General features: G+C 40.0%; 1 protein-coding gene across 1 annotated transcript in view; it reads right to left on the reverse strand.

The window, feature by feature from the left end:
* The window catches only part of LOC108546631 (telomerase-binding protein EST1A), a 229,031-nt gene that overhangs the window by 22,617 nt on the left and 181,887 nt on the right, over positions 1–24,527 (reverse strand). The window contains 1 exon segment of the mRNA XM_017898834.1: positions 6,983–7,145. Coding sequence (XP_017754323.1) covers positions 6,983–7,145 — 163 coding nt within the window.

The following is a 24,527-nucleotide window of genomic DNA, read 5'->3' on the forward strand; positions in this document are numbered from 1 at the left end:
TCCTGCTACATTCCCTTTACATCACTATTATTTTCAGAAAAATTCCAATGCACGTAATTTTACCTAATTCTGACGAATGAAGTGACCAAAATTTCGCATAAAATCGAAAATTTAATATAGTAAAACAATTACATCAAATTCCTCAGAAATTCCTCAGAAATTCTTCATTTAATCCTACTATTAAAATATACACAAAATTAAATTGGGACCGTCAAAATTCATGGAAAATTAAGATTTATTCATAAATTGCACGAATTTTCGACGGAAATCGCGATCGGAAAGGCGAAATTCTGCGGCCGTACGGAAGCTCGTTTCAAAATGGCGGCGCTGCCGGAGGAATTCTTCGCAGCGTCCGGTGACTTATGGACGGGAGTGTACGATCGCCTGGGGCTCCATCTCGAGCACGCCAATTCGACAGTGCACACGAGGCTCGGTAATTGGGTAATTGCCATGCTAAAGTACGCTCGTGCGTACCGGTAATTACCGTCGAACCTAACGGACTGTCGCTTTTGCCGGTAAAAAGCGAAACTCCCTGTATCGGGGAAATTATTTTTGGACTTGTTCTTCGAACGGTCGATAACCCCGTTTATGCGCGTACTTCGCCAGAGAAATGTGACGTAACCCTAGGTACCGTGCTTTCTCCGAACATATTCGTAGGAAACGATGAGACGTGACGGACGAAGGACGTCGATGATTGGACGGAAGAGATCGATCCCGTGTACATTGCGAAACGAGTTGCTTAGAGTCGTAAAGCCGTTTTTTGGCAATTAAATTTTATAATTCGCCGAGTGTAAAGAGCAGACCGTTCGTTGGATTCGGATTCGCTAATTTTAATCGACCGTGAATCTTAGAACGACTCTTATCCATTCGTGCAGTTATTTTAAACTATGTTCCGCCTAATTATTCATGCTCGTCTGAGACGCCAATGAGACCAATTTACTATTTCAACTCGTGGTTCGAAATTTAGCAGAGCAAAATGTCGAAGAAAAATTTTTGAGCTGATTAAATGCGATCTGAAACGTCTAGGATCAGTATAAATAATTGTAAAATTAGCTGTTATTATCTCAAGAATAATTTAAAGAAGCTCCATAATACTATCATAATTACCATAATACTACGATAATACTCTTCATTATATCAGCATAAAACTACAAGACAAGCGAGATAACAAAATGTATTTAAATCCTCCCCAAAAATTTATAAGTAAAATTAAGAATTCCTATTACGAAATCACGAATTTTTAAACTGCTCCCAAAAAAGAAAATTCCAAATGGGGTGGTATTTAATTATACCTAATTAAGAAAATATTGCTTTGATAAAGGAAATAGAAGGAAGCAGTATTTACTGCATTTATTTTATTCCAAGTGAATTTTAGAACGATTCTAATCGAGTTGTGCATTTATTTTAAACTATTTTCCGAATAATTATTTATACTTTTCTGAGATATTAATGCGACGACTTTTTTACTATTAGAACTCGTGTTACAAAATTTAGCAGAGCTTCGAAGAAAATTTTTCTAACCACTTGCGCTACCAATAAACTCACGATTGCAGTGCCGTGCGCTACAGTGTAACACGCGTAAGGTGTCACATTGGCGTCGCGAGATACTGCATCGATTCTGAAATATTTCCAAGATATCGATGACACTATGCCACACTGTGCATTCTGGAACTATAACTCGAGAAATGAACAATCTTGGTTGTTAGCCGACGTGCAGCCCACGTTATTTTTATTTCTATGATAAATGCCCATCGACGTGGTGTACACGTCGCTGGCGATTTTGGAACAAAAGCATCTCGACGTGCGTGGCACGTCTTTCTAGTGCAAGTTAACAGAACTAAATTACAGGTCTAGGTTAAATTAACAGGACTTAAAAGGGATCTGGGATCAGTATAAATATGGACTTTAAATTTCTCCGCGAATACTACGATGGAATGGTATTTAACAATATTTAATTACTAAAATTGCTTCGGTATGATAAACGCAATAACGGAAAGCAGCATTTAGTACACGAAAACAGGCCTATTAAATAAATATTTAATTTAAAATTTAAATAGAAGATTCTAAATGGTATTGACCGTTAAGTGTGCGCATTTACGTGCTCGCAATCAGCACGACGAAATTAATTTGCAGACTGCAATCAGCCTAATCACTGCCTTTACCAGACACACCTCTAAACGCACGTGTAATTTTCTCACAACTAGTCTATCGTACGAGCAAAGCATTACAAACGATTTCACGTCAAACAGGATTGATGGTCGGCTAATGGCAAACAAATAAGTAGCAAATTATCCAATTTGCGTCTCAATTTGTATCACGAAACGCAACGGCAGGCAACGCGTTACAAGTGTGCCAATGAGAGAGCAAATTATCGGGATCTCAAGTTGGCGAAGAAGGGAAAGGAAGATTCTGCGAACGGCCGATGACCAAGACACTGATGACGACAATGATGATCGTGGTCAGCAAGGTGAGTAACATATTTGCGCATCGCTTTGACCTATGCCATGACCCGATGATGATGTTCCCCCGATGACACGATCGGCCTCGGGCCAGCTTTTTAATAGCGACGAGAGATCGAATGAAACGTGTCGAGAATTTTGAGAAGGGAATAACAAGCGCGGATGAATTGCGCGGTAATTTTAGAAATTCGTGTCATCAATTTGCAATTTTCGACTAATTGCTTTCTCCATTAAATCGTTAGATACGAATTACTCGGTTTAAAGGTTTCCTGCGAACACGGTTCGGATTTACGTGGAATATCGTGTCGATATGAGAGGCGAGGGGAAATTAATTTCGACGAGAAACTGACAATCGAGTTTGGGTATAATTTTCGGATACCATGTGAAATTTTTTCCATTTTGATGATTTTATTTGCGATTCGTGTAGATGATAGTGAGCAAACGATTGTGTGATGATTAGGCTTAGGGATATTAACCCTTTGCACTCGAGAGGCAACTCTCAGTCACTATTTAATCAAATTCTAGAGATCATTAAATTCGCGTAGATGATAATGAGTAAACGATTGTGTGATGATTAGGCTTAGGGATATTAACCCTTTGCACTCGAGAGACGACTCTCAGTCACTATTTAATCAAATTCTAGAGATCATTGTTAATTAATACCTCGAATTTTAAATTGTCCAACGACACGTGGAATATCGAGGTAAAATAATTCTATGTCTTACAATTGACCCCTTGACTACGGCAGACTTCGATACGTAGTGGCTATAACATACGGCAGGAATTGAGTTACGATCTGCGCCATTTTTGTGAGAACAAGCGCCCTCCGTGTCAGAAAGCCAAACTACGCCGAGCGCCTATAGACGCTCTCTGTGTCACAAACGCAAAATTTCTAAGCGCTTATAGGCGTCCTGTGTGTTACAAACGCAAAATTTCTAAGCCCACAGTAGCCAAGGGGTTAATTTGCAGTGCTTAATTATCGTTTTGAAAATATCGTCGATTTTATGGCAGCAAGTCTTCGAATTACTATGTTTCTGTAATGAAAAGATCGCCAAGTGCAAAGGGTTAAGAAGATTGGCTTGTTCCACCAGTGTGAAGCAACAGTAATTAAATTTTATAATAATGATTTCATTGATTACTTACATTTAATGAAATATGTGGTGCTTTTGGTTTCGAGAAGTTTCGAATGTTGGGAGAGAGATTGAAATTAGTTTCGTGAGCACTGAGCAAATATTAGAGTACTTGGAATATTTGTATACTCGTTATGTTAATCGGTTATTTGCTATTGACGTGATTACGAAAACAGGAATAGGCTTTTCAAGATATAAGAGGAGTATGAGTAAACATATAAATAGGACGACTATTCGAAAGCGGTATGAAAAGAGTATAATAAATTTAGTTAATTATACATAATATAGGATATTTACTTTGGTCCTTGAATTACTAAAAGCATGTAAATGTTTGTTGTAAAATTTATATTGATTTTTAATGAGACTCCTATTCCGATAAAATGAATTATATATTTGTTGAAATTTCTTTAGTTTCCAATTCTTTTAACTACTATTTTATCTACTATAATATTGCGAAATATACTATATACTCATCATCTGCTACAAATATGTAAATATATCATATTTACACACATATTAGAGGCTAACAATTTTAGTAACAACACCACGAGCTACAAAAGGGTTCAAAATTTTATTCTTATAATTAACGAAAACACAAGAAATATAGCTACTATATTTTTGACAGAATTAATATCTACCTTTGGTCATATACAAACATCCTAACCCAACGCATTACGAGGCCCAATAAGACCCCAAATCTTCACCCCCTCTCCCAAAAATATCCAAGAAAAATAATATAAGAAATCAAGGAAGAAGAAAAAGAAAAGAAAAGAGAGGAAAGACCACAGAAATCAAGGAAGAAGAAAAAGAAAAGAAAAGAGAGGAAAGACCACAGAAATCAAAGGAAATCAAAGCATCAAGGTGAATTTACGCTAACATCAATACCACGAGCTACCACAGGATTCAAAATTTTATTTTTATAATTATGGGACACATAGCTACTATATTTCTGGCAAAACTAATATCAACTTTTATTATCCTACGCAAACAACCCAACCTAACGCACTTTAAGGCCCAATAAGACCCCAAATCTTCACCCCTTCCCCACAAGAAATCCAAGAAAAATAACATAAGAAATCGAAGAAGAAGAAAAAGAAAAGAAAAGAAAAGAAAGACCATAAAAATAAAATTAAATCAACGCGTGGAGCCGAATATACACCAGCATCAATAGTAAAAGCTTCCAAAGGGTTAAAATTTTATTTTTATAATCCTCGAAAACGCGTAGCTACTATATTTTTAACAAAATTAACATCGACTTTTATTATCATATACAAACATCCCAATCCAACGCATTACGAGGCCCAATAAAATCCCAAATCTTCACCCCCTCCCCCTAAAAGTCCAAGAAAAATAATATAAGAAATCAAGGAGGAAGCAAAAGAAAAGAAAGAAAAGGAAAGACCATAAAAATAGAAAGAAAGCAAGACGCGGAGGCGGGTTCACGATACCCGGGCCGATCGATTGGCGTGGGGCCCCCTTTTATTTTCGGTCCGCGGGCATAGGCCCACGAGACACGGTCGCACGCGTGCTCGCGCGCGAGTCACGACCTCCCGCTCGTTATTTATCGCCGATTATTTCATACGTTTTACTTTTTCTCCTCCCCCCCCCCCCCCCCCCACAATTCGCCCGCCGGGAGAGCGGGGGTCAACCGGTTCAGAGACGCTCCTGGAGACCGTGCAGAATTATTTCGTCTCTTCCTCGTGGCTCGCGTTACGAGCAAATTGCCTCCGCTCCGCTCTCACGCCGAATATCGCAGATAATTAACCCCCAACCCCTGCCGCGCGATTAAGCGATCGATTCTTTTCGGTGCACTTGCGTGCGCGCCGAGTACGTGTACCTATAGCGCGTTCGGGAAAAGAAGGCACAGCGTGTTTACATCCTCACCGCTGATTAACTCCACTGAGCTAAAAATTTCTTTTTCGACCTTCCTTATTATTTATTTACAATCTGTCTAGCTGACAATAAGTAAATATATATATATATAGCGATTGGCTTAGGAATAACATGTGGCCAGTTTCAACAATGTGAAGATAGCTGTAATTAACCTTTTGCACTTGACGACTTTTTCGTTACAGAAAAATTGTAATTCCAAGACTTTCTGTCATAGAGACGACGAAATTTTGAAAATGGTGCATGAGAAATCATGCGCAAATTGAAACGTAGAATTATTTTTCTTCGACATTCCGCACATCGTTAGGTAATTTTATATTTGATATATTAACTAACGTCGATCTTTAGAATTTGATTAAATGGTGACTGAGAGTCATCTCTCGAGTGCAAAGGGTTAAATTTCATAACGCAAATTGAAACGTAGAATTATTTTTCTTCGACATTCCGCACATCGTTAGGAAATTTTATATTTCATATATTAATTAACGTCGATCTTTAGAATTTGATTAAATGGTGACTGAGAGTCATCTCTCGAGTGCAAAGGGTTAAATTTCATAATTATGGTTTTATCTTGTAAATGTATATATTGATCGCAAAATGAAATTTGTAAAGTGCCTTCTTCTTAGTCGTCTCGGAATTAGTTTAAAGTATGCCGACGTTGTTTGATGTGAGCTAAAAATTTTTGCATAAATGAGGGAACCAAAATCTATTGAATTGCTATAGTCATTTTAATTCCTATAGCTTTTTGAACGAATTATTCGATTGTATTGACATTTTCGACTAATATCGTGAATCTGTGATCCTAGTTGCCTAGTTTGCAGGCAGTAACTACGATTCCTGTTATGATATTCTTTATCTGAATATTTTTGTATTTAGATTAAAGTTAAAAGCGAAGTCTGTGAAAAATTTGCACTGCTACCTTGTGTCAAACGTTTTCTATGAATTTTTAAAGAAAGGTTGCGATAGAGGTTATGTCATACTGTACTGTCCCCTTAATCAGTTGTAAGGATGTAAACACGCTGTGCCTTCTTTCCTCGGACGCACAGTACATACCACGGAGGCATTCTCGTGGGTGTTGGTGTTCCAACAGTCTGCATGATATGTTAATTTTGCTTCATTCCGTCTTTCATTTTATTTTAATCGTATTTTCTTGATCAGGAATATCGATATCTTTAATATGGTAACGATGCAACTATTTTCTTGCGATTATTTACGTAATAAATTTAATTATTTTACCTCTCGAATCATTGACGTGATTCCAATTAACTGAATTAAATGAATTATTGATTCACGAACGTATTTGTATTTGATTTACATAATTTATATTTCTCTTCTTGATTGAACTGTGAGAATTTTGAGTCATGATAGAACTGCAAAATTTGGAATCTTGGGAACGCAAAATTTTTAAGTTCGAAAAATTTTTCTCGTGCATTGATTGAGCGATGTTGTCATAAATCTATAAGAAATGTACGAAAAGAGTTTGAAAGTTGGAAATTGACTCACCTACAAGCGGCACCATGAGCGTGTAGATTGGCTGTGCCCCGGAAATCGCCTTCGAGATGTTCTGCAATTGCGGCAGGTAGTCGATGAAACAGTTGGTATCTGGGACCAGTTGCCTGGGCCTCACTTCAATCTCCACGGAGACTGACGATTTTTGCAAGATTTGCTGCAACACAAAGAAAAATCACCGTGAATCTCGTGCCCCACAATGCACCCCCCATTTCTTCCAATATTTCATAGTATCTCTCGTTTCGAAAACCCGAATAAAGAATCTGAAACTTCTATCGCGAAATGAAAGAGAAATTATATTAAAAAATATTAAGAAAAGAAAGGAAAATAAATTAATAAATAAATAATTAAACAGAACATTACAGAAAATAGAAAAAAATTATTTCAGACGATTTTTCGAAGATAAATTAATTTTCTTCGCCTAAATCTAATAAGCACCCTCGAATAAATCACAAAACTCATTATTCGGAAGAAAAGGAAAAGAGAAATATAAAAAGAGGAATACTGGAAGAAGTTCGAGATTAACTCTGGACGCTGAAGTAATCTTCTTCATCTGGAGCCAATAAATCCCCTCGAACAAATCACAAAACTCGTAATTCTTTCGCGAGGAAGGAAAAAAGAAGCGGAAGAGAGGAAAGGTGGAGCGAAAAGAAACTGAAGGAGAAGATTTCTTATCCCCGTGTTCCCTCCGTTCAATCCGTACGAATCTCGCGGGGCTCTCCTTTTTGCCGCGGGTCCCATTTGTTCAAGGATCGAGGAGGACGCGGGATGCAGCGGAAGACGCATTGCCCTTCGATTGAATCCCACGTATGCCCATGGTGCCCCGTGAAACGGTCGCGGAGAACAATGTCGAGCCGGCGGCATAACGCGAATGCCAAGTAGCCATTGTTGTAGCGAAGGATACGAACGTAATGAGCCCTCTAATGTTGCCCTTGCTCCGTGGCACGATGATCGATACGCGGCAGTAAACACTGCGTGGCCCACTCTACCCCTTGCCACGTAACGCCTGGATATCAAACATTCGCTCGCACTCTTCCCAATTTTCCCTCCTATTTATTTCATCCCCTATTTTTTTACTTTTTTTCAACTTCATTTTAAGAAAATATATATATACATATTTTCTTTTATTAGTACCTAGTTAATATCTAAATACAAATTTTAATTGCACCTCTTCAGAATTTTTTCTAATAATTTTTCTTTTTTCTTTTAATACTTGATTTTAGGATTTTACGTAATATTCTTTTTTTCTTTTTGTTAGTTACTAGTTAATGTCTGAGTACGAATTTTAATTGCATTTCTTTGAAATTCTTTCTATTAACTATTTTACTTTCTTTTTGATACTTGATTTTAGGATTTTGAGGAATTTTAAATGCACCTTTTCAGAATTCTAATAATTATTTTCTTTTCTTTTTTAATACTTGATTTTGGGATTTTAATATTTTTTTAATATTATTAATTCCTACTTAACGTCTAGGTACGAATTTGAATTGCCCCCCTCAAAAATTCTTCCTATTAACGATTTTATTCCTTCTGTTCTACTTAATTTCAGGGTTTCACGTAATATTTTCCTTTTCCAAATATTAATTTACAGTTGACATCGCTCCTCCGAATTTTTCCTATTTCCCATTCCATTTCTCTCAGTTTCATTTCAGATTTCTACATGAAATTGATCAACAATCTCTAGATACGAATTTTCACTGTCACTGACCCATTTTTCTTTTCCATATTTCTCCTTCCTTTTCCTCGTTTCTTTATTTTGTCGTACCGTGCTCCCTAGATGGTATGTCGACGTCTTCGACGCGTACCCTAGCAACGGTACCTCGTCGAGGATCGCTGGAATAATCCACGAGAGCTACTGGAACATCGGGCGAGCGAAAAGCGCGCGAGGAATTCAGCGACGAGCCTAATTGTTCGCGCGAGTACGCGGCTGGAATGGAAAAATCGCGGTTCGTTCCATCACGTCACTACTCGAATGTCGAACACATGTCGCAGCGTCACGCGAGGCGTCGTCTACACGCCCGAGGTTTCGGCTCTGCCATCGGACCGTGTCACATCGGCGTCCACGATTCCATCTAATGCTTGCCAAGAGTTACACTTACGGATTGGGTAAGTGTTTCAACGCAGAGGTCACTCTCTTTGGGTAAAAGTGAAACACCTGCTTCATTTCGCCACTGTCGATGATTCAAATTACACACTGGGGCTGAGACGAAGACGAGGAAATAAAGAATCTTACATGGCCGAGGGAAATTGGCTAATTCACTAACCGATATACATAAGTCTCACATTTTAATTAAGCAATGTCTGAAATGAAGTTAGAATTAGAACAGGAACGACGAAAAATTGTAAAAGAATACCAATTTTTGAACAATTTTAAGGTTAGGATGGATGCAATGCTAGAATTATCAATAGATGGATCAGTTATCGCTAGAGATATACAAAATTGGCAATACAGTACCGAGTACAGCTATCAACAGTGCTGTAGCCGTTGGATTAATGTGTTCACTGATGATTTATATTCTATAGCAACTCTAGAATGACAAAAGACACATCGATTATCGCTCGAGATATTAACAGTTTACAATACAGTACTAAGGCTACCCATCTATGCAGTTCTATATCCATTGGATTAATCTATACACTGATCAGCTACACTGCATAGCAATGCAAGAACAATCAATAGATGGATCAATTATCGCTAGAGATATTAAGAATTAGTAATATAGTACAGAGTGTAGCCATTTATACAATGCTATAGCCATATATAGCTATATATCAAAGTTCTATAGCCATTCCAGAATGATAAATAAATGATATACATAAATCTAACATTTTTGTTTATTTCTTAATTAAGCAATATCTGAAACGAAGTTAAAATTAGAATAGGAACGACGAAGAATTGTAAAAGAATAGCAATTTTTGAACAATTTTAAGGTTAGGGTGGATGGGGGTACAACTGAATTTTGTACTTTATAATAGGACACCCTGTATATGTTTGTCTTCTTTAGGATATTATAAAGTTACTACAAAGATACTATAAAACTTCTTTAGGATATTGTAGCTTAGGAAATAGGTGAGAAACTTTAAACAGGACACCCTGTATATGTTTGTTTTCCTTAAGATATTACAAAATTTCTCACTTATTTCCTGAACTGCGATTTATTTCAAAAATTTTTAATATTTTTATATTAATAATTTTAATAATTTTAATAAAATTTGAAAAAAATTTTCAAACAGAACTTAGCCTATTTCAAAGGGGATGTCTCGTAAATTTTTGTAAAATGCTTTTGAGATTTCGAGTGAAGCTTGGTTTCTTTTAATAAATCTGTATATTCATTCGACATTATTATAAATTACGTATCATACATAATAACGAGAAAATTCTGGCGATTAGCGCAGACTAGTATCCAAATATATGGAAATGGGGGGATCTGCGATGGCCGGGGAGAAATAATTATCTAGCCTTCTCTGCTGTCCAATCTCTCGATATTGCATGCTCGGAAGTATCGCGTGAAATTTATTTTCCAACTCAAGGAACAAGATCGAAATTAAACAAGGGCAAGGATCTCGCAGCGAGGATAAGGATCGTCGGGCAAAGAGAAGCCGACGAAGACGCGAATCGGGGACGAGTGCGCGTAAAAGCACAGGCCTCGTTTGGCGACCAATTCGAACGGGAAACGTTCATAATGATAATGTCACGGAGAACACTCGATTATGCTCTGCAGACACTTGAATACCACGCTACAGGCAACGCTCGCTCGAGTAGACAGCGAGTTCGCTGAATGAATGGGGACACCTGCTTCGATATTCAGGTGGGCACGTCGAGTATATTCATAATCACGTACGCTACACGTACGTTCTAGTTAGTGGCGACGATGATATGCATTATAGGGAAAAAAAGGACGGATAGAGGGGAGGCGTCATCGAAAGGGAAAATACTTGAGATATCGTCACGTTCGGAGAGGAAATAGTGCTAGGTGCCATGTGAAAATATCCTTTGCTCAATTCTGTTTATCCGAACGACGTCTTAGTCGGTATAATACGGAATAATTATCATCGCGGTACCGTAGAATTAATTATACCATAGTGGTTGGAATTTTTCTACCTAGGTTCAAAGCTAGTATAATTAACCACGCTACAGTCGCTATATTATAATTGAACGAGCTCCCGTTCAATGAATTAATTTATGGCAGCTCAAATAACCGGTTAATTATTATATTAAAAATAAGGATTATTTCAACGAGAAATTACATATAATGACAGTCATGTGTAATAATAAATAGTTATACGAGCAGCTTATTCCCCGAGGAATCCGAGTATAACTGGAGATTTATTAAAATTCTAAAAATAATACTAATTTAAGGCTCCGTTTCGCCGGTGAAAGATACGGTAAAACGAGAAACGTTCGCGTAATAATAAACACGCATAAATTAAAAGAGAAACAACAAAGAGGTAATACGAAAAGCGTAAAAATCCTCGACAGGGTTAAAAATGAAAAAGAATATTAATTTAAAGAATTTTGGAAAATTTAACTAATCTACTGCAATTAATAATTGCGTATTTTAAAATATATTAATCCATAAATAATAAATTTAAATATTCAGATCCTGAATTAATATAGAATATTTTGCGATTTAGAAAATATTTTTGAGAAATTTTTGTATTTTCTGACAACGAATATAAATATATAAAATATATAAATAATAAATTTAAATATTCTCACAGATCCTCGATTAATAAATAATATATAAATATAGAATATGCTGTGATTTATAAAATTATTTTCAGAAATTTTTGTACTTTCTGACAACGAATATAAGCAGTTATTACTGAAAATATCTAAAACTCACTAATTTAACGAATTTATTGCAATTAATAATAGCGTATTTTAAAATATATCAATCCATAAATAATGAATCTAAATATTCTCACAGATTCTCGATTAATATAGAAAATATAGATATACAATATTAAAAGAGAAACAAGAAAGAGGTAATACGAAAAGCGTAAAAATTCTCGACGGGGTTAAAAATGAAAAAGAACATTAATTTAAAAAATTTTGGAAAATTTAACTAATCTACTGCAATTAATAATTGCGTATTTTAGAATATATAAATGCATCGATAAATTTAAATATTCTCACAGATCCTCGATAAATATAGAATATATAGATATAGAATATGTTGTGATTTAGAAAATTCTTTCGTAAAATTTTTGCGTTATCTGACAACGAGTATAAATAGAAATTACTGAAAATATCTGAAACTCGCCAGTTTCGCAGACTGAATCCAGAATAACCTAGGAAGGCTAGGAAAGTCTAACGTACTTCGACGAACTGTTATCCCAGACGTTTGTAGATCGTAAAAATCGAAATTATTCAATGCTACGAGGAATGGCGTCTGCATGACGATGCATAATGAACGAACGTCGTTGGAAATCGTCTCGCAGCGTCGATATTACGGATTCGTAGGTATTTCGAACGGCAGTGAATTCCGGAATGTCAGCTCTTTCCTCGAGCCCGCAACGTACACGCAATACATGATAATTAGGTACGGAACTGGACGTCTTATCGGAGCCTAAAAGGCGACTCCCTCGTTTCGTAACTTCGTGTGACACAATCGCAATACCGATTGCCACTTGTACCAAATTTCTCAACTACCACGTCTCGAAGATAAAACCACCGTTTCATTACATTCCTCCCAATTTTCTTCCCATTTTACTAGAATTATTATTCCTTTTCACTAACCACAGTTAATACAAATTTTATTTCCGCATTTCATTAATTTTGGGAGTCCATTACAGAATTATTATAGATTAATACAGATTTAAGATCGTCACCATGACTAAAATTTCAAAATTTTCAATCAAAATTTAATATTTTAATATTTCTTATCAAATATTTAATTTCTCCTTTTGGATATTTTATTTAATATTTTCTTTTTAATGTATCTTTCTCAACGATCTTCTTCAATCCCCTGCAGTACTATGAATTAATTATAAGAAACGGTACATTTAAAAATAATTCAATTTTGATCAGCTACTGCATTCCTGTTTTACTCGCAATAAAATGATAAAAATGTTCGGCGTGTTGAGACACGTTAAACATAATTCCAGTCTAATGCGACTGTAATTTATGTTTACGGGGATTAGTATGAAAAAGTCACGACGAGTTAGACTCGTTACTGCGGTATAAGGGTTTAATTTTTGCACCTACCGGTCATTCGACCGGTCGTGGCAGGTTCGATGTTAATAATCAAGCATGTTGACGGTACAACGTGGAATCGATCACGAAAAACGAGGAAAAAGGGAGGGGGGGAAGTTGGAAAAAATTGGAAAAAATTGGGAAACAGGAAGATGAGGGAAGAAAATAAATTGCCGGTGCCCCGTCGCCCTGTTACGTGGCCACCACGCGACGTTCGTGAGAGCACGCGACGAGAGCCTATCGAGTACCGGTCGCATCTTTACTCCCGTTTAAATTATTCGCGAATTCCTAAACGATCGAACGCGTACCGTTGCCCGTCGCCTCCGTGCGCGTCTTCGTCACTTTTCCTTCGCCCCATCCGCCGCCTGCCGCGCGCCGCCGAGCACGAGTGGCTCGTGAGAACCCGCCTTGAATCACGCACCGCGGCTCCGACGCCCACGCATATTAAGCGCGCCTCTAGCCACATTGTAAATGTTCCACGCTGACGCGGAAACCTACTCGCGTCACGTTAAGGACAGGTTCACGGCGAGGAGGAGAGAGGCAGAGAGGAGAGGCCGCGTGGAACACCAGACACCAACCGATCGCGCGAATTCTGCCGGACAACCTGTGCGTGTGCGAGGCGTTCCGAGAACTTGGGCGAGTTCGTGCTGTTAGGTGTGGTGGATCGTAAGAGGGATCGACGATGGACTGATAAAGTGGACGATTTGCTCAGTCCCACAGGGTGGGGAGTGATGGGAACTAGCGTTGGACAACTTTGAAAATCGGGTCTGAGGAATTCTGAATTAAAATTAATCGTTTCTTTGGAACTCTTAGGTCTGTGACTCTAGTCTGGCAGATTTGCAAGGTTTCCAGGTGGGAACTATCGCTAGACAACATTAAAAATCGGGTTTGAGGAATACAGAATTAAAATTAATCGTTTCTTTGGAAGTCTTAGGTCTGAGACTCTAGACTGAGGGGGTTGTATGATTTCCATGTAGGTACTATAGTTGGACAACTTTGAAAATCGGGTCTGAGGAATTCTGAATTAAAATTAATCGTTTCTTTGGAACTCTTAGGTCTGTGACTCTAGTCTGGCAGATTTGCAAGGTTTCTAGATGGGAACTATACTAGACAACTTTGAAAATCGGGTTTGAGGAATTGTGAAGTAAAATTAATAATTGTTTGGAACTCTTAGGTCTGCGACTCTAGTTTGAGGGAGTTGCAAGGTTTCCAGATGGGAACTATAATTGAACAACTTTGAAAATCGGATCTGAGACTCTAGATTGAGCGAGTTGCGTGGTTTCCATGTAGGTACTATAGTTGGATAACTTTAAAAATCGGGTATGAGACTCTAGTTTGAGAGATTTGCAAGGCTTCCAAGTAGGAACTATAGTTGGACAACTTTGAAAATCGGGTCTGAGACTCTAGCTTGAGTGAGTTGCGAGGTTTTCAGATGAGAACTGTAGTTGGACAACTTTGAAAATCGGGTTTGAGGAATTCAAAATTAAAATTAATAGTTTATTTGGAATTCTTTGATCTGAGACTCTAGTCTGAGAGATTTACAAGGTTTCCAGGTGAGAACTATAGTTAGACAACTTTGAAAATCGGGTCTGAGAGAGTTGCGAGGTTTCCAAGTGGGCACTATCGATGGACAACTTTGAAAATCGGGTCTAAGGAATTCTGAATTAAAATTAATTGTTTATTTGGAATTCTTGGATCTGAGACTCTAGTCTGAGAGATTTACAAGGTTTCCAGGTGAGAACTGTAGTTGGACAACTTTGAAAATCGGGTCTGAGGGAATTGCGAGGTTTTCAGCAGGGAACTATCGTTGGACAACTTTGAAAATCGGGTCTAAGGAATTCTGAATTAAAATTAATTGTTTATTTGGAATTCTTGGATCTGAGACTCTAGTCTGATGGATTTGCGAAGCTTCCAGATGAGAACTATATAGTTGGGCAACTTTGAAAATCGGGTCTGAGGAACTGTGAATTAAAATTAATCGTTTCTTGGGAATTCCGTGAGTCTAGTTCGAGTTGCAATCGAAGTGAAAAAATTCGGGGTCTGATTATTATTGCAACTAGCCACTCGTCGATCTACTATTTAATATTCTTCGGGAAACTCCGAGAAACGAAAGGTACAGAGTCTTCTGAGAAGCCACGGGGAGCTTATACCTGTAGCCAGTGCTCAGGACGAGTGAGATTCCAATAGAAGCTGGTAGTTCGTATTAGCTATCTTAAAATTACCGATTACGCAATCCCGTCAACGCTACTCTCCTTTTTTCCTTTTCACCAACGTACCACGCACGACACCTGCTCGCCTCGGATTAGCATAAGCGCGATGGGAACGCGTTCATGGCGTATTCCCGCGGCCGCAAGAAATTTCATTCAACTGCCACGGGATGAGAATCAATTAACGGTATTACATTCCAGCACAGCGACACCCAGCTGACACGACGAAAAAGCATAATCGGACGATATCAGACGCGTAGGTTTCGCGATATCAGACGACGACTGACGGCTACCCCTAACTAGGTCATAGAGCGCTCAGGCTCTCGGTGGATTTCCGGTCGAATCGCGAATAAATAAAGCGGCATGCCGCGATTATCGAACACGACTCGCGGAGATATAGTTGGCCGGAGTCACGGCACATTTCCAGCTGTCGCGCGATGATAAATCGTCGACCGGAAGTGACCTAGCCCGTCCACTGGATGGAAGAAAGATCGCTCGAATTTATATGCCGGGAACGTCCGTTTATTCGAACCGAGTAAAAAGTACGTTTCGTCGAACGGGATCGGGTATTGGTATTATTAAAGTAGGAGAGAGAGAGAGAGGGAGGGAGAGAAAGGGGTGGGAGAGGAAGCTGAGCAATGGAGGATCAACCCTGGTACAGTCTCTTGTCCCGTTCGACGAAATTGTACGTCACGTGGCCACGACCGACTGGAAAATGGAACAAATGTACTTTACTGCCAATTCTGTATACGTAGATCGCTTTAAAACGATTTTCAAACATTCAAAAATCCCGCGCTCCGTTTACACTAGGTTAGGGGACATTTCTTGTATACCTAACTCTATGGACACGCGTCGACATTTAAAAGCAATTAATTATACATTATTAATCTCCTAAATATAGAAACTATGAGATACACATTTATCTAAAATCTATAATATTTGCTAAGATTATTTTTATTTAAAAATAAACGAATTCTGTAATTTTTCTTTTGAAGTTTCAATTATATCAAAATGACACATTCTGTGAAACTTAGTGTTAAGAAATTAAATCGTCGTATATTAATTGGAAAAGCTTCACCATCCTATCCTCTCCCACGATAAATCCTAACCTCCATTATCACCGCGATTCCACTCTATTACATTCCTATACAAACTGCGAAACTTGCATCCAATAAATTCCAGCCGCTTACGTAATCCGCTATATGTACCAGGCATCAGCGACACGCAACGAGCAATAGTAACAGCATCCCCGTAACATCCATTAGCGAGCCGCATAAATTCGCCGGACCACGCTTCAGATCGCGTCATCTGTTGCATTATCGCCTGGAATTCCTCCGATCAGTTCGTGTACGCGTCATGTTCCGTGCGCTAACTCCGAGATCGTATCTGAGCGTCCTCCGCAGTGCCTGTTATCTGAAACGCCTTAACCTCCCGGAGATAGCGCGCGCGCATGCGCGAACGGCCCGGCTACACCTGCGCACGCGCGGACGCCGTCCGCGGTTCATCGGCGAGCGTTCGAACGTGGAAAAGGGCCCGGCGCGCCTCTGTCTCCCTCTCACGAGGAAGCGTGTAAATAACAGAGGCGCGAGCGTGCGATCAGCCTCGCGTGATTCGACGGGACACGGTAACCAGGATGACGGACACGGTGCACCGAGGATCGCAGCAGGAGACGCTGCATTGATTAACGATCGACGTTTTCTGCGGCTTTTTGACTTTTCGAGGTTATCGCTTAATCGCTTGCGATACAAACGCGATAATCGATACGGGCTATTTTGGAATAGTTTGGAATTATTATAACACTGCTATTAATTATTATTAGTGATACAATTCATTATTGTTTAAGATGACAGTTCTATTATCAATGTAATAATGTTTATTACTTTACAACAAATTTTAGTAATAATCTTGAATTTTGATGAAAGACAGAAGCTAGAAAAGAATAATCGTACAGTACTATTCTGGAATATCGAGTTTGTTTCCTGCAAATATTTCACACTCGTCTACACTAAAGCCTCTATCCTCCATTTTTAGAGGAATCACCGTATACAGTATGACGATCGGATAACTAAAAGTATAAATATATATTGTAACAGTCCACCAATAATTTTAAACGTCTCCCCACGAGAAATTTACAGTAAATACATACATATACCAAAGAATCATCCTACTCGACGAGAAAAATGAATAAATTCTAGGGAGTTAAGCCCTCGCAAGCCCCACCCCGTCCATATCTGTCGGCCAAGAGCCACGTCACCTCAACGACCACTCGATTCCCCAAAATATCACCCACACTCACCCCAAATCGCGCATCGACCCGTCCCCAAGACCCGAACAGCGATAAACCTTCCCCCAAACATTCGCAAACACGCACGGAGGAAAAGAAAAAGGAAGCATCCGCGGACCAACAGGTAGTAAAAAAATACCCCTCGTAAGTCCGTCCCGACTTTATTGCCAGCTCCACCCGGGCCGGAATTAGCAGGCCAGAGTTACACGCGCGATATATTAAGGGTAATCGCATTCATAAATGCAACAGTTGCGGCTACAACGATCGGGCCGCGTGTAATGGCGGTCGCAAATCAGATCTCCGCGCGCAACCCACCCCTCGCGATCGCCTCCCCCGCGCCACTCGTAAAGTACGCCCACGCAGGGATCGGGCCTCGACGACAAATACCGGAACACCTGGAGGGGCCCAGCTGATGGCCGACGCCACCTCCGCGAGGACCTGTTACACGCCGAACAAGTATCCCGCCGTGTCAAAGTGTAATCCCCTCGGGGCCGTACGTTTGCAAAGCGACCTCGCGGAAAGCTCGTGACCGTGTACGCTTCCACGACGACCCTTAATTTATGCACTGAAATGTCCGACAGCTTAGACGGAATAGCCGGAGCCGACGACCGGAAGGCGAGCGTGAGAAGATTACCCGTCGCCGGACCATGGTTCCGCCATCTTCGCAGACAGTTATGCGTTTTCGTGGATTTAGATGGGGAATCCAGGATTTGGAGGTTATGGGTTTATCGACACCTCTCGGGCCACCTAGGTGGAGATTTTGCTTTCGCATATGAGCGATAAGTTGCTCCGTAATGTTGGTTTTTCGATGGTTTTATAGGTTAGGTTTTAGTTACGCATTGGTTAAGACAGATGGCGGTAAGGTGGAGGGAGTTAGGTTCGACGAGATGAGTTTCCAATCTACTCCTTGTCTAGTGTCTGTATGGATTTGGGGGTTATGAGTTTATCGACGCCTCTCGGGCCACCTAGGTGGAGACTTTGCTTTCGCATATGAGCGTCCACCGAGTGGTAAGTTGCTCCGTGATGTTACTTTCTCGATGGTTTTATAGGTTAGGTTTTAGTTACGCGTCGGTTAGGACAGATAGCGCTGAGGTAGAGATAGAGGGAGTTTCCAATCTACTACTTGTCTAGTGTTTGTATGAAAGTAATTATGATATTTTGGGACTTACTCTCATTCCAATGGCTGAAATATATATTTTCATTTTTCTACTCATCGTCACTTCGAAAGTGACAGTTTCCTGATATGATACCTTTATACAATTTTCAAGCGAAGGACCTAAAAGAGGAACAAGATGGAAGAAACACCTCGGTCCTTTAGCCTCTTCCATCACCTAGTTACAAAATGCACCCGGCTCGGAGCCTTCATCTCCACCAGAAACTCCTCGCTCATGCCCTCTACATCCACTTGTGTGCGGAAAAAAAGAATCCTCCGAGCAAATACTCCGACACTCAAAAGCCCAGAACCTACCTCACACCTTAAACACTATACCCTCCAAACACTCGAGAATCCCAGGAATCCTAACTTCTCCTCAAGCTCCCAGAACCCAGGCCACGAACCTGCACTCTAACAGAGGAACGACGTCCGTTCGACAGCCACCACGCCCTTCTCGGGAACTCAAGAACGCAACAGCTATCTGAACCGGGACAAACGAGTCAGTTGGATCGATCGATCGATCTAAGTACGTATATATAGCTAACAGAGTCAGAGGCGCAGAGGATCACAGAGACGACGAGGACACCGGTACCAGACACCGTTGACGTTTCCGTGGGCAGGAAGGGATCCGAGAGCCACGGGGACCCAAAGGGAGAAGGCAGAGAGAGCAGGAGAGCGAGAGAGAGACAGAGTGACGGGGAAAGCTTGGAAATTAATGGAGGTTCATTGAGGTAGTCCCCGCAAAGAGCGACTAGTTCTACGTACCCTCGACACGGATCCATTCTTCCTGTACAACCTGAAGACACTCAGTCTCCGGCTGTTCTGAGAGTGCTTCGGTGCAACGACGCAAACATTGACATTGTCACGAGCCGTACCACTCTCTCCGCTCCTTTCGCCCCGTTCGCGCGCCTCGTCTCTCCGCGCGACGCCTCCAACCCTCCTCCCCTCGCGGAGCGGAATCGCGCGCACGCGGCGGGGAGCATCGCAGTCTCAAGTGCATCCCGACTCGAACAACGCGCGCACCACAAAGGAGTGTTTGCACTGTCGATGACTGAACTAATAGAAACGACGCGGTACGATCCCTCGTGTATACCCTAGGCCGCGGCCGGCCCATCGCGGATAGGAACGTTCGTTGCCAGGTGTCGACGAGTGGGATGCATTTTCACGGACCCAACGCGCTGCATTCTGACCTGGCCATGCTTTTCCCTGACCTGGAACGACAGTTCCTGGAGAAGAAAGGAGAGGAGAGGAGAGAAGAGGTGGTTCCATGAGGGTTTCCTTCGAGATCGTTGCTTTGGAACAAGGGTGAGTGACCCAAACAGGTGTTAGACTTCTGATGGCTCATGATGCTCGGGAGTAATTGGGAATTCAGATTCAGAGGAATTTAGAGGTGGAAATAGAGAGATTTTTTGAGGGTGGTGGGTCATTGTAAGCTTGGAATGATAAGGGGGATGAGTAGGCTTTAGGTTTGAGATGCTGTGGTTGTTTGAGGAATTTTGACATTGTTTAGGATAACTAGGTCTTTCTTAGGTGGTGATCATCGGGGGTGTAAGAATTTGAATTATAGCTTTAGAGTAGAATAGTCCTAGATAAGAAATCGTAGAGTAATTTGACATTATTTGGAATAGGTAGGTCTTTCTTAAATAGTGGGCACCAGAGGTACAAGGGTTTCCATTATAGTTTTAAAGTAGAGTACTCCTAGATAAGAAATCGTAGAGTAATTTGACATTATTTAGGATAACTAAGCCTTTCTTAGATAGGGATCATCAGGGGTGTAAGAATTTCAATTATAGCTTGGGAGTAGAGTAGCTCTATATAAGAAATCGTAGAGTAATTTGACACTATTTAGGATAGGTAGATCTTTTTTATATGGTAATCATCAGGGGTGTAAAAGTTTCAATTATGGCCTTAGAGTAGAGTACTTCCAGATAAAAAATCGTAGAGTAATTTGACATTATTTAGGATAGGTAGTGTTTCTTAGCTCTGGATAGCGATAAGGAGTCATAAAATAGATCTCGGATTTGACATCGTATCTGTATCCTTCATATTCCAAATTTGTAGAATTTTGACACAACTGAGATAACAAATAATGATCATCACAGCTCCAAATGAAGGTAAAAGATCGAAAATTGACAACTCACAGATTACTAAATATCAAAACGTGAAATTTTGCAATATAGAAATCAATTTTGCATTGTATAGTTACTTGTTAATACAAAGCACAGCAGGAAACTGTATTTAGCTTATGCTACTTACTAACCTACTTATGATTCCATTAACAATTAGCTTAATCAGACTCTACTGTTATAATACCCTCGCACAATAACCTGTCTATGACAGTCTATATTGTATAGTCTAAAAATTTTATTTCCTTTCTCAGGTTGGACTACCAGCTATAAATCCTCGAAATCTCCCCAAACGTTACCAAAATTAAACCAATTACCTCCTAACAAAAATGACAAGAATATTGAATAAAAATCCCTAAAAATTGTCAAAATGAATAACCAGAGAACTACCGATCCGAGAACCTTTTCACAGCGCAAAACTTTTTTAAATGTTTCCCCGACCATAACCTTCCCCACCCACCAAGAATTCCAACTCAGCTAATACCCGCGACTCGTTTACTCTGTACCCCACGTTTCAGCCCCAATTCCGACTAAAAAGCGTTCGCCCAGCCGAGCCACCCCTCGACGGTGTCTACAAAGGGCGAGGATGGAGTGGTCGATACAACATGGCGACACGTCTGGCCTCGAGATAGGGGAATATTGACCTACGGGGCGAGCTTTCGTCGAATTGGAAAGAAAATCACGCCTTCGACTGTCCCCGCGACCGACACGTCGTGGAAAAAGTAAATCGTCACCTATGTACACAGCGGGCCAGATGGCGAGACGGGTGTAGGGTGCTTCAGCAGTCGGTGGAAAAATTCTGAGAGAAGAAAAGGAGCCTTCGAACGCGTCACAGGCAGCCAAGCACCTTCTGAGAAAGGTTATGCTTCTGTGATTCGGGGTGGAGACGGCCGCTTTATCTCGAGACCGTGAAATCTGATGGAAACGCGTTCGAGAGGAATTCTATGGTCGTTAACGGAAGTATCTGTCGAGTTTGGTTAGAGTTGGAGTGACGGGTGAAGACGAGAGCCAAATTTGAATACCGAAGGGTGAAATGATTTTTCTATATTCTCATGGATGTTCACCGGCGATGGCGAACTTATGACACGAGTGTCAAATCGGAATTATTTATTTTTATTTCTTTAATAAATAATATATTTAAAATATTTCTCCCTTTTTAATACATAAATTACGCAAAATTATGGATATTTCTAGACGTGGCAGAGCACTCGAGTTAAGCTAGGTTCCTTAGGAGTTTTGGCATACCTAGCTCAAAAGGTTCACCATCACTGATGTATATATATATACTGCAGAGAATAAATAACGTTAAATAAAAATGAAAAAAGCAGAGAATGAAAAAAGTTAGCAAAATATTACTTTGTTTCTTAATTTTTGATAATTATAGGACGACTCATAAATTATTCTGAAATTAATATTAAGCTCGTGAAATTCCCTATTTTAGTAAAAATAAGTAAATCAATGGCTAATTTATTTTTTCCAGAAAAATCATTTTTGGAACCCTAATTATAGGTAATTTTGGAACCCTAACTGAATATTATTCTGGAACCTGACATCCGCTATACAATCCGACATATTGCATTGGTGTTATATAATCACTGAAAAAATGTTGTTTTTAATAGCATTTAAAGGATAAGAATTAAAATATAAAATAATAATTACATTTCTAAATAATTTCCAATATTAATTATCTAACACTCGAACGAAAATATATATCCAATCTCTCGTGACACTCATAAATTGTATTTAAATCCTCCATTAAAATTAAATGCGACTATTTATGTATCATAAATACTTCCAGTCCTAAGGGTATCGTGGGGTTGAGAAAGGGGTTAACCAATTTCACTCTGGCAAGTGGAATAAAAGGCAAACAGAGAGCTAATTTCTCTTCTCTGATTCCATTTTCTCCTCTGATGAACCCAAAAGCCTCCGACCATCCCTCTGCGCCTTTATTTCCGAGCTTTTAAATCGATTGCACTGGCAGAATAAGAGTCACTGAACCGAACACGCTGCACACGAGCCGCGTTCAAAGCTCGCGACATAAGAAATCCGCAGGGACAACTGCGATCGTTTGTACGTCGAGGTAGAAAGAAGAGGTGATTGAAAAGGCATAACACTCGAAAAGATGGAGAAATATAGTGCACACAATCAGGCAGATCTCTCAAACGATTATATCAAAAGAAAATTTATTAAAACATAAAACTATCGATGCTATTATTAAGCATAATTCGAAATATTATTCGAAACGAACTATAAATTAGGAAATCTTTCAGTACGAAGATTCAAATAAAACACCCTGTATTTTAACCCTTTGCACTCGGCGACTTTTTCGATACAAAAGAATAGTAATTCGAAGACTTTCTGCCATAAAATCGAGGACATTTTTAAAACTGTAAATAATAAGAAATGGAATGTAAATTAAGATGTGGAATTATTTTATTTGAGTAATTTTAGATTTGATATATTAATTAACATCGATCATTAGAATGTGATTAAATGGCGACTGAGAGGCTCCTCTCTAGTGCAAAGGGTTAATTATTGTAATTAGAGATATGTTAGGGGTTCTGTCTTTTAAGTCTGATTCTTACACTTCATCCTAGAGCAAATTCTTGGCAAGCTTGTCAGAATGATGGACCAACGTATAAGCCAACCAAAATCGAAATAGGCCATTAACCCTTTGATTGCTACGCCGAAATCACGTCTCGCTCAGGACGCCATGGAAGTATTCCTTTTTCTTGCTAGATGCAAGATTTGTTCTAATATTTCTTTGATCGATGTTCTAATAAAAATTCTTAATTGTTCAAAGTATCTTCTAATTAGTGGTTATATTTAAAATGCACTAGCTGTCAATTTTCATTCAAGTTTTACAATTGTAAGTAGCTCGAGCACTCCAGTTATCAATTACCACCGTGTCGTCACAGAAGAAACTATTGCTGGTTATATATGACCAACGTTGCAGTCAGAATGTTAATTTACATAGCACCTAGACTCTACTGGATCCACAAAGAATCATCGATCGCGCATGTACCCGTTTCAACCCCTATCGCGGAGCCAGCGGCAGCAGCGACTCCACCCTGTCGCAAAATTCCGGCAAGCAACCTCCATTCCTGCAGCTCGGAACACAAAAGAAGAACGCACTCCACAAGCCATCTGCGAGAACATTAGAGCGCAAAACAGCGGGAAGAAAAGGCCGTGGCCCGGCGTGCGTGCCCCATGAATCAAGCGCGCGGCCAGATTACTCCAAGGGGGCGCGTTTCTCGGTACGAGGCCCCGGGGAGAACGAGTGTCTCTTAACGTCGTGGAAATTAAAGATTCCTCGTTCGGGAAGGGGCCATTAGCCGTGGCACGTCGGCCAACGACGAGCACAATGTCCTTCTGCCCCCTTACATCGGGGCTGACACGCCGGAAACGTTATCTCGCCGGCGCAGATGACGCGAGGGTAAGCTCGAGGACGCGGCCCACCTCCCACGGGATCGTTCGTCCCCGTAATATTTCCACCATAAATGTTTGAATACCACCGGCTGCCTTCTGCGCTCTCGTTCCGCGCGCGAGCACGCGCGAGGGTGGCCGGCC

Source organism: Eufriesea mexicana, unplaced genomic scaffold, assembly GCF_001483705.2.
Source record: "Eufriesea mexicana isolate 0111107269 unplaced genomic scaffold, ASM148370v2 scaffold739, whole genome shotgun sequence".
NCBI classification, from domain to species: domain Eukaryota; kingdom Metazoa; phylum Arthropoda; class Insecta; order Hymenoptera; family Apidae; genus Eufriesea; species Eufriesea mexicana.